The sequence below is a fragment of the Oncorhynchus masou genome, chromosome 15 (assembly GCF_036934945.1).
Source record: "Oncorhynchus masou masou isolate Uvic2021 chromosome 15, UVic_Omas_1.1, whole genome shotgun sequence".
Lineage (NCBI taxonomy): Eukaryota > Metazoa > Chordata > Actinopteri > Salmoniformes > Salmonidae > Oncorhynchus > Oncorhynchus masou.
Window position 1 is genome coordinate 22,537,811 of NC_088226.1, and position 11,891 is coordinate 22,549,701.

The 11,891-nt window shown below is 47.3% G+C and overlaps 1 protein-coding gene across 1 annotated transcript in view; it reads left to right on the forward strand.

The window, feature by feature from the left end:
• brsk1b (BR serine/threonine kinase 1b) overlaps positions 1–11,891 on the forward strand; it is a 29,647-nt gene that overhangs the window by 13,241 nt on the left and 4,515 nt on the right. The window contains 7 exon segments of the mRNA XM_064988723.1: positions 6,491–6,551; positions 7,224–7,419; positions 7,422–7,835; positions 10,128–10,176; positions 10,436–10,559; positions 11,157–11,367; positions 11,776–11,865. Coding sequence (XP_064844795.1) covers positions 6,491–6,551; positions 7,224–7,419; positions 7,422–7,835; positions 10,128–10,176; positions 10,436–10,559; positions 11,157–11,367; positions 11,776–11,865 — 1,145 coding nt within the window.

An 11,891-nucleotide genomic window follows, 5' to 3' on the forward strand; every position in this document is an offset into this window, starting at 1 on the left:
CCGAGGGCGCATGTCCAAAATCTTACGAACCCTGTAGATGGGTGCGCCCTCGACAAGGATGGGGGGGAGGGACGAGCGGGGCGCGAAGAACGGGCTTAACACAGGAGTCATGGAAGTTCGGGTGAACGCGACGAAGATAGCGGGAGAAGAAGTCGCACTGCGACAGGATTAATGACCTGAGAAATACGGAACGGACCAATGAACCGCGGGGCCAACTTGCGAGAAGCTGTCTTAAGGGGAAGGTTCTGAGTGGAGAGCCATACTCTCTGACCGCAACAATATCTAGGACTCTTGGTCCTACGCTTATTAGCGGCCCTCACAGTCTGCGCCCTATTACGGCAAAGTGCCGACCTGACCCCCTTCCAGGTGCGCTCGCAACGCTGGACAAAAGCCTGAGCGGAGGGGACGCAGGACTCGGCGAGCTGAGATGAGAACAGCGGAGGCTGGTACCCGAGGCTACTCTGAAAAGGAGATAGACCGGTAGCAGACGAGGGAAGCGAGTTGTGGGCGTACTCTGCCCAGGGGAGCTGTTCTGACCAAGACGCAGGGTTACGAAAAGAAAGACTGCGTAAAATGCGACCAACAGTCTGATTGGCCCGTTCGGCTTGACCGTTAGACTGGGGATGAAAGCCGGACGAGAGACTGACGGAAGCCCCAATCAAACGGCAAAACTCCCTCCAAAATTGAGACGTGAACTGCGGGCCTCTGTCGGAAACGACGTCAGACGGAAGGCCATGAATTCGGAAAACATTCTCGATAATGATCTGAGCCGTCTCCTTAGCAGAAGGGAGCTTAGCGAGAGGAATGAAATGAGCCGCCTTAGAGAATCTATCGACAACCGTAAGAATAACTGTCTTCCCCGCTGATGAAGGCAGTCCGGTGATAAAATCTAAAGCGATGTGAGACCACGGTCGAGAGGGAATGGGAAGCGGTCTGAGACGGCCGGCAGGAGGAGAGTTCCCAGATTTAGTCTGCGCGCAGACCGAACAAGCGGCGACAAATCGACGCGCGTCACGTTCCCGAGTGGGCCACCAGAAACGCTGGCGAATGGAAGCGAGCGTACCCCGAACGCCGGGGTGGCCGGCTAACTTGGCAGAGTGGGCCCACTGAAGAACGGACGGACGAGTAGGAACGGGAACGAACAGAAGGTTCCTAGGACAAGCTCGCGGCGACGGAGTGTGAGCGAGTGCTTGCTTTACCTGCCTCTCAATTCCCCAGACAGTCAACCCGACAACACGCCCGTCAGGGAGAATCCCCTCGGGGTCGGTGGAGACCTCAGAAGAACTGAAGAGACGAGATAAAGCATCAGGCTTGGTGTTTTTTGAGCCCGGACGATAAGAAATAACAAACTCGAAACGAGCGAAAAACAGAGCCCAACGAGCCTGACGCGCATTAAGTCGTTTGGCTGAACGGATGTACTCAAGGTTCCTATGGTCAGTCCAAACGACAAAAGGAACGGTCGCCCCCTCCAACCACTGTCGCCATTCGCCTAGGGCTAAGCGGATGGCGAGCAGTTCGCGATTACCAACATCATAGTTACGTTCTGACGGCGATAAGCGATGAGAGAAAACGCGCAAGGATGGACCTTGCCGTCAGAGAGAGAGCGCTGAGAAAGAATGGCTCCCACGCCCACCTCTGACGCGTCAACCTCAACAACAAACTGACTAGAGATGTCAGGTGTAACAAGAATAGGTGCGGATGTAAAACGATTCTTAAGAAGATCAAAAGCTCCCTGGGCGGAAACGGACCACTTAAAGCACGTCTTAACAGAAGTAAGGGCTGTGAGGGGAGCTGCCACCTGACCGAAATTACGGATGAAACGACGATAGAAATTAGCGAAGCCCAGAAAGCGCTGCAGCTCGACGCGTGACTTAGGAACGGGCCAATCAATGACAGCCTGGACCTTAGCGGGATCCATCTTAATGCCCTCAGCGGAAATAACGGAACCGAGAAAGGGACAGAGGCGGCATGAAAAGTGCACTTCTCAGCCTTCACATAAAGACAGTTCTCCAAAAGGCGCTGGAGGACGCGTCGCACGTGCTGAACATGAATCGAGAGAGACGGTGAAAAAATCAGGATATCGTCCATGTAAACGAAAACAAAAATGTTCAGCATGTCTCTCAGGACGTCGTTAACTAGTGCCTGAAAGACAGCTGGAGCGTTAACGAGGCCGAAAGGAAGAACCCGGTATTCAAAGTGCCCTAACGGAGTGTTAAACGCCGTCTTCCACTCGTCCCCCTCCCTGATGCGCACGAGATGGTAGGCGTTACGAAGGTCCAATTTGGTGAAAAACCTGGCTCCCTGCAGGATCTCGAAGGCTGAAGACATAAGAGGAAGCGGATAACGATTCTTAACTGTTATGTCATTCAGCCCTCGATAATCCACGCATGGGCGCAGGGACCCGTCCTTCTTCTGAACAAAAAAAACCCCCGCTCCGGCGGGAGAGGAGGAGGAGACTATGGTACCGGCATCGAGCGATACCGACAAATAATCCTCGAGAGCCTTACGTTCGGGAGCCGACAGAGAGTATAATCTACCCCGGGGGGGAGTAGTTCCCGGAAGGAGATCAATACTACAGTCATACGACCGGTGTGGAGGGAGAGAAGTGGCCTTGGAACGACTGAACACCGTGCGCAGATCGTGATACTCCTCCGGCACCCCTGTCAAATCGCCAGGCTCCTCCTGTGAAGAAGAGACAGAGGAAACAGGAGGGATAGCAGACATTAAACAGGTCACATGACAAGAAACATTCCAGGATAGGATAGTATTACTAGACCAATTAATAGAAGGGTTATGGCGCACTAGCCAGGGATGACCCAAAACAACAGGTGTAAAAGGTGAACGAAAAATTAAAAAAGAAATGGTTTCGCTATGATTACCAGAGACAGTGAGGGTTAAAGGCAGCGTCTCACGCTGAATCTTGGGGAGAGAACTACCATCTAAAGCGAACAAGGCCGTGGGCTCCCCTAACTGTCTGAGAGGAATGTCATGTTCCCGAGCCCAGGTCTCGTCCATAAAACAGCCCTCCGCCCCAGAGTCTATCAAGGCACTGCAGGAAGCAGATGAACCGGGCCAGCGGAGATGGACCGGAAAGGTAGTGCGTGATCCAGAAGGAGAGGCCTGAGTAGTTGCGCTCACCAGTAGCCCTCCTCTTACTGATGAGCTCTGGCTTTTACTGGACATGAGGTGACAAAATGACCAGCGGAGCCGCAGTAGAGACAGAGGCGATTGGTGATTCTCCGTTCCTTCTCCTTGGCCGAGATGCGGATACCCCCCAGCTGCATAGGCTCAGCATCCGAGCCGGCGGAGGAGGGTGGCAGTGATGCGGCAGGTGGCAGTGATGTGGAGAGGGGAGCAACGGAGAACGCGAGCTCCTTTCCACGAGCTCGGCGACGAAGATCAAACCGTCGCTCTATGCGAATAGCGAGAGCTATTAAGGAGTCCAGACTGGAAGGAACCTCCCGGGAGAGGATCTCATCCTTAACCTCGACGAGGAGACCCTCCAGAAAACGAGCGAGCAAAGCCAGCTCGTTCCAGTCACTAGAGGCAGCGAGAGTGCGAAACTCAATAGAATAATCCGTTATGGATCGATTCCCCTGACATAGGGAAGACAGGGCCCTGGAAGCCTCCTCCCCAAAAACAGAACGGTCAAAAACCCGTATCATCTCCTCCTTAAAGTCCTGATACTGGTTAATACACTCAGCCCTCGCCTCCCAGATTGCCGTGCCCCACTCACGCGCCCGTCCGGTAAGGAGAGAAATGACGTAGGCGATGCGGGCTGCGCTCCTGGAGTAAGTGTTGGGCTGGAGAGAGAACACCACATCACACTGAGTGAGGAATGAGCGGCACTCAGTGGGCTCCCCAGAGTAACACGGCGGGTTGTTGATCCTGGGCTCCGGAGACTCGGAAACCCTGGAAGTGGGCGGTGGATCGAGGTGGAGTTGGTGAACCTGTCTTGTGAGGTCGGAGACTTGGACGGCCAGGGTCTCAACGGCATGTCGAGCAGCAGACAATTCCTCCTCGTGTCTGCCTAGCATCGCTCCCTGGATCTCGACGGCGGAGTGAAAAGGGTCCGGAGCCGCTGGGTCCATTCTTGGTCTGATTCTTCTGTTATGTACTTGAGTGAAGACCCAAAAGCGGTTTTAACAGAAAACAGAGTTCTTTAATGAAAAACAGGAATGGCATAAATCCTCTTCCAACGTAGTCAATGGAACAAAAGAACGTTAGTATAATGCAGGATGCACCTGCCAGGCAGACTCCGACAGGATAGGACAAGGTGGAAGCAAACGAGACGACAGCTTGCTTCTGGCATCAAAAACACAAACAAGAATCAGACACTGAAAGTAGCAGGAACAGAGAGAGAAATAGAGACCTAATCAGAGGGGGAAGAGAGAACAGGTGGGAAAGAGTGAATGAGCTAGTTAGGGGAGATGTAGAACAGCTGAAGAATGAGAGACAGAGAAGGTAACCTAAAAAGACCAGCAGAGAGAGACAGAGTGAAGAGAAAGGACAGGAACAGACATAACAAGACATGACACAATGATGAGAGAATAGTCTGATAAACTGATAAATCAAATCTAATTGTAATTGTCACATGCGCTGAATTCAACAGGTGTAGACCTTACTTGCAAGCCCTTAACCAACAATGCAGTTTTAAGAAAAATACCCCCAAAATAATAATAAAAGTAACAAATAATTAAAGAGCAGCAATAAAATAACAATAGCGAGACTATATACAGGGGTGCCTGTACAGAGTCAATGTGCGGGGGCACCGGTTAGTTGAGGTAATTTAGCTAATATGTACATTTAGGTAGAGTTATTAAAGTGACTATGCATAGGTAATAACAGAGATTAGCAGCATCGTAAAAGAAGGGGGGGGGGGTCAATCCAAATAGTCTGTGTAGCCATTTGATTAGATGTTCAGGAGTCTTATGGCTTGGGCATAGAAGGTGTTTAGAAGCCTCTTGGACCTAGACTTGGCGCTCCGGTACCGCTTGCCGTGTGGTACCAGAGAGAACAGTCTATGACTAGGGTGGCTGGAGTCTTTGACAATTTTAAGGGCCTTCCTATGACACCGCCTGGTATAGAGGTCCTGGATGGCAGGGAGTTTGGCCCCAGTGATGTACTGGGCAGTTCGCACTACCCTCTGTAGTGCCTTGCGGTCGGAGGCTGAGAATTTGCCATACCAGGCAGTGATGCAACCTGTCAGGATGCTCTCGATGGTGCAGCTGTAGAACTCTTTTGAGGATCTGAGGACCCATGCCAAATCTTTTCAGACTCCTAAGAGGAAATAGGTTTTGTCGTGCCCTCTTCACGACTGTCTTGGTGTGCTTGGACCATGTTAGTTTGTTGGTGATGTGGACACCAAGGAACTTGAAGCTCTCAACCTGCTCCACCCCGGCCCCGTCGATGAGAATTGGGGCGAGCTCATTCCTCCATAGCTAAGATAGCAGTGTAGATGGCACTATTTTTCCTGTGTGCAGAGATGTATTATAGGTAGGTAATGAATGTGTATGTGACTGAATGCTACACAGTTTGTGACGCAGCAGCAAGAACAGCTGTACCCCAAATCCAGAGGTTGTGAGTTCAAATCCAATCTGGGGATGTATTGATAAGTCTGTACTAAGTGTTTTTTGTCAAATATTGTCATAGATGAAAGATTTTTCCACCTTTTTTTAATGACACGTTTTAGCTCAACAGCGAACCACTGACCTTAAAAACCCCCATACCATTTCATTGCCTCCCTTTTAACAACAAGAAATGTGAAGCTGAAATTGAGCTGCCATTTTTCCATGGAAGAAATAAGAGACTCATGAGGTCAGTCGTTCACATGTGTTCGACATAGAGTTGACGTGTTGACACCACCTTTTCACATGTGAGGAGAATAACATGTTTTCACCTCACATGCAGAATTTGCACTTTCACATGTAAAAAAAAAAAAAACAACAACTTTCGGATGAAAATCGGTTCGGCGCTCCATGAGATCACGTGTTGCTTTTACATGTCGTCACATGTTATCAAATGAACTTGACATAAGATCTGTAACGGCCGTTGGTGGAAGAAGGTGAGGAACAAAGTGCAGCGTGGTACGTGTTCGTCATTTATTAAATAGAACTGAACACTAAATACAAAGTAACAAAAAGAACAACCGAAACAGCTCCGTCGGGTACAAAACAGAAAGCAACTACCCACAAAACCCATGTGGGCAAGAGCTACCTAAGTATTGTTCTCAATCAGAGACGTCGATAGACAGCTGTCTCTGATTGAGAACCATACCCGGCCAAAAACAAAGAAATACAAAAACATAGAAATAGGAACATAGAAGGCCCACGCTAGTCACACCCTGGCCTAACCAAAATAGAGAATAAAAGCCTCTCTATGGGCAGATCGCAGGTGATCACGTGACATCCATGTTGTTTTCCCCATAAGGGGGACCATGCTATGTGTTACTGTACCTGTGTTGTCTGATACTGGTATTTTTGTCCTCCAGGTCTCGTTCAGTCAGTGGCGCTTCAACAGGGCTCTCGTCAAGTCCTCTCAGCAGTCCCAGGGTAAGTCACGCTTGGCCAACTCTTTTACAAAAAGACACACATTTACACCACCTGATGATTATTATAGAGGTGGTTCTACTGTAGAATTAATAAAATACCATACCTGTAATATGAGTATATTTCTGTACATAAGTATATCTTTGATATGCCGAACTCACATGCAGATGAGACTACCTACCTTTGTTCGCGGTGAAATGTGCTACTGCACAGCGACTGTGGTATGATTGTGTTTCTCTGTAATGAACTGAAGTGTTCCTGTAACTGTAAATGTTCTTCTGAGACTGTCATTTGTCCTGACTGTCCATCACCCTCATTACTGTCCCATTCTGAGCCATTACCCACACCATAGATACCATCACATACACGCACGCATGCACACACGCACACTCACTCACACACACCAATAGTAAGGGCCTAGAAGCACACAAGAGACACAGACCGATAGGATCACATATTAGCCCTCAAATTGAAAGGGTCTCTGGACCTTTATTCAAAATGGACCCTATTGAATTAACATAATAAGAGAAATAACAGAATATGCATCTCTACAATTAGAAATATAAGTACAATCAGACGACAGCATATTCATAAATCATAACTCATGACCATTGCTCTCTTCATCTTTCCTTCCCTCCTCTCCGTCCCTCCGTCCTTTCTCTTCCCACCCATCAGAGCCCAGTTTTCACTTTCAGCCAATCAGAAGTCACCTCCGCCTCCACCACCCACTCCAAAGACCCCAAACCAGGAAGTGCCACAACTCCCCGGCCGTCACAACGGATGACTGTGCCCGACCCCAAAACCCAGACCCTGCCCTCCAAAGGGCTCTCCGATCGCACTCACCTCCAGTCCATGAAGTCACTACCTCTCCAAGCTCCCCCTCTGCGTCCCCCTCCCCCATCCTCTCCCCCATCCCTCGCTTCTTCTTTTTCCCCGCCCCCTCCGTCTTTAAGTCGGTCACTAAGAGCGTCTATCCTAACTCTGCCCATGTGCCACAGGTCACCCCTCAGGGGTCTCCACTCCCCACCCCCCTGGGCACCCCCGTCCACCACCCCCAGCACCCCCCGCCCACCCCTCCCTCCTCCTCCTCTTCCTCCTCCTCCTCGCGGGCGGAGGGAGGCGGCGGGGGTGTGGGCGGGGGCGGATCCCTCTCCCTAACTCCGCCCTCCAGCCCCGGAGGCAGCGGGGGGATGGCCGCCAGTAGCTCCGCCCACTGGAGGACACGCCTCAACTCCTTCAAGAACAACCTGCTGGGTTCGCCACGCTTCCACCGACGCAAACTGCAGGGTGAGAGAGAGGGGGAGTGTGTGTAAGAAAGAATTTAAGACATTTCAGAATGAGCAATGCTAGAGTCCGGAATATAAATATATATATGTGTGTATAGACCGTATGGACAGTATATGAATAGGAAAGGTGTGTACAGTAGCAGTTACAGTGTCTTCAGAAAGTGTTCATACCCCTTGACTTACATTTTGTTATGTTAAGGCCTGAATTCAAAATGGATTAAATATATTTATTTGCGCACCCATCTACCAATAATAACACATAATGACAAAGTGAATACATGTTTTTAGACATTTTTGTAAATCATTATTTTCTAAATTCTTTAAGCTCTTTCTAATTAATTGTTGATCATTGCTAGACAACCATTTTCAGGTCTTGCCATAGATTTTCAAGCAGATTTAAGTCAAACTATAACCCACCCACTCAAGAACATTCACTGTCTTCTTGGTAAGCAACTCCAGTTTAAGATTTGTGTTTCAAATTATTGTCCTTCTGAAAGGTGAATTAATTCCCCAGTGTCTGGTGAAAAGCAGACTGAACCAGGTTTTCCTCTAGGGTTTTGCCTGTGCTTCACTCCATTCCGTTTCATTTTTTTTATCCTGAAAAACTCTCCAGTCCTTAACGATTACAAGCATACCCATAACATGATGCAGCCACCACTATGCTTGAAAATATGGAGAGTGGTACTCAGTAATATGTTTTATTGGATTTGACCCAAACAACACTTTGTATTCAGGATGAAAAATTAATTGCTTTACCACAATTTTTGCAGTATTACTTTAGTTCCTTGTTGCGAACAGGATACATGTTTTGGAATATTTTTTATTCTGTACAGGCTTCAATTAGGCTAGTATTGTGGAGTAACGACAACGTTGTTGGTCCATCCGCAGTTGTCTCCCATCACAGCTATTAAACTCTGTAACTGTTTTTAAAGTCACCATTGGCCTCATGGTGAAATCCCCTAAGCGATTTCCTTCATATCCGGCAATTGAGTTAGGAAGGATGCCTGTATCTTTACATTCAATCAGTGTGCAAAGTCCTGTGTGGCTCAGTCGGTAGAGCATGGCGCTTGCAATGCCAAGCGTCGTGGGTTCGATTCCCGCTGGGGCCACGCATATGTAAAAGTAGTGGCCCCAGCCGACTTGTAAGTCGCTTTGGACAAAAGCGTCTGCTAAATGGGATATATTATATTATTATGTATTGATACACCACCCAACGTGTAATTAATAACTTTACCATGCCCAAAGGGATATTCAATGTCTGCTTTTTTTTAAACCCATCTAGCAATAGGTGCCCTTCTTTGCGAGACATTGGAAAACCTCCCTGGTCTTTGTGGTTGAATCTGTGTTTGAAATTCACTGCCCGACTGTGGGACCTTACAGATAATTGTATGTGTGAGGTACAGAGATGAAGTAGTCATTCAAAAATCATGTTAAACACTATTTCTGCACACAGAGTGAGTCCATGCAACTTATTATGTGAGTTTTTGCTCACTTTTTACATTTTTTACACCTGAACTTATTTAGGCTTGCCATAACAAAGGGGGTTGATGACTTATTGAGTCAAGACATTTCAGCTTTACGTTTTTTAAATTAATTTGCAAAAATGTCTAAAAACATAATTCCACTTTGACAATATGGGGTATTGTGCGTAGGCCAGTGGAAAAAAAATCAATATAATCATTTTAAATGCAGGCTGTAACACAACAAAATGTGGAAAAAGTCAAGGGGTGTGAATACTTTCTGAAGGCACTGTATATAGGATGAACCATGAATAGAATACAGTATATACAGAGGATTTTGGTAAAACAGTATGCAAAGATTATTAAAGTGACCAGTATGTGCATATTCTGTTCTCAAAGTAGCCACAGTCTCTGCTACCATTGCAGAATGACCGTACTGTACTATACGGTGCTCAAATTTATTAGACAGATTGGTCATTAAATCAATGAAACTGAACCTCGTCAAGTGACGTCATCAAGTTCTACTTCTCTCCGCTCTACTCCCTCCCTCCTCACCCTCTCTCGCTTTCTCCTTTTTCTTTTTCCCCTCGATATATAACTTACCATCTCTCTCCCTCTGACTCTTGTTTGTTTGTTTGTTTCTTTCTCTCTCTCTCTCTCTCTCTCTCTCTCTCTCTCTCTCTCTCTCTCTCTCTCTCTCTCTCTCTCTCTCTCTCTCTCTCTCTCTCTCTCTCTCTCTCTCTCTCTCTCTCTCTCTCTCTCTCTCTCTCTCTCTCTCTCTCTCTCCCTCCCCCCATCTCTCTCCCCATCTCTCTCCTTTTGCTCTCCTGCAGTTCCGACACCGGAGGACATGTCCAGTCTAACTCCAGAATCAAGCCCAGAGTAAGTAGATAATCCTAGACATACACAGTTAGTCTATCTGTATCCATCGGCATGACTGTCCTGCCTGTCATGTGAAATGCTATCGTGTCTGCTAGCCTGTAACACGTTTCGATGCCGCATGTTTCGGGAACACTTTATATCAACTTCCTTGAATAAGTCATTCCACATGCTTATAAGTGTTCATAAATTGTTATAAGCACCTCTATTTGACATGGCTGAAATATGAATATGTGACTTAAAAAATGCTTCTGAATGGCAGGCTGGCCAAGAAGTCGTGGTTTGGGAACTTCATCAGCCTGGAAAAGGAGGAACAGATATTTGTTGTCATTAGAGACAAACCGCTTAGTTCCATCAAAGCTGATATAGTCCACGCCTTCTTGTCTGTGAGTATCTCTGTCTATCCTCTATCCTCACTCATTCTTCCTCTCTATCTCTCTCGGACAACTCTCTTTCTCTCTCTCTCTTTATCTATCCTCTCTCTCTTTATCTGTCCTCTCTCTTTATCTGTCCTCTCTCTCTTTATCTGTCCTCTCTCTTTATCTATCCTCTCTCTCTTTATCTGTCCTCTCTCTTTATCTGTCCCCTCTCTCTCTTTATCCTCTCTCTCTCTCTCTCTCTATCTATCCTCTCTTTATCTATCCTCTCTCTCTCTATCTATCCTCTCTCTCTGTATCTATCCTCTCTCTTTATCCTCTCTCTCTCTCTCTCTTTATCTATCCTCTCTCTCTCTCTCTTTATCTATCCTCTCTCTATCTATCCTCTCTCTCTCTTTATCCTCTCTCTCTCTCTAACTCCTTCTCTTTAACTCTGTACCTTTGCCTACTTTCAGTGAAAGGCCTGCACAGCCATGATACAAAGATACACCAACCACCTCCATAAAACATGAACACATAAACAATAGATGGAAAGTCTTGTAAGCCGTGTAAAGCGGTTTCCACCTCTTGTTTCCAATGCTGTGTTGTTGCATTGCATCTGTTCAGATCCCGTCTCTGAGTCACAGCGTCGTCTCCCAGACCAGCTTCAGAGCCGAGTATAAGTCCTCTGGTGGCCCCTCCGTCTTCCAGAAGCCTGTTAAGTTCCAGGTGGACATCGCCTTCTCTGAGGGAGAGAGGGACAGAGAGAGGGAGCATGCCGAGAGGGAAGGAAAGAGGGAAACTGGCATCTACAGCGTGACGTTCTCTCTCATATCAGGTAGTGGTTCCCAGACTTGTTTGTGTTACAGTAAGACTTTTTTTTTAAAGCGTTCTTGCTACCCACTTAAGGCAAATTGCCACTTAGTTATGCATTGATTGTCAATGGGAGTAGGATTTTCAAGTGAAAATGTGATTTAAGTGGAAGTTATGATTCGGTTGAAGTTACTGTTTAATTCAGTCTATGAGACTTTCATTTGCAAAAATGTGTAGTCGGTGTTTGGTAACCAATGTTTGGCATGATTTTATCCTATATTTTATCCTGTAATATATCCCTGACATATACCACAAAACTGTCAAGAGACAGTTAACAGAATTCATTATACATGTAGGTAATTCATCTTAAAGTCATCCCCATATTGATGCGGGGCAGTGTATACCTTGACCGAGTATTTGTCTGACTCCTTAGGTCCAAGTCGCAGGTTCAAGAGAGTGGTGGAAACGATTCAAGCCCAGCTACTTAGTACTCATGATCAGCCATCTGTGCAGGCACTGGCTGGTTGGTCCCCTGACACACATGCGCAC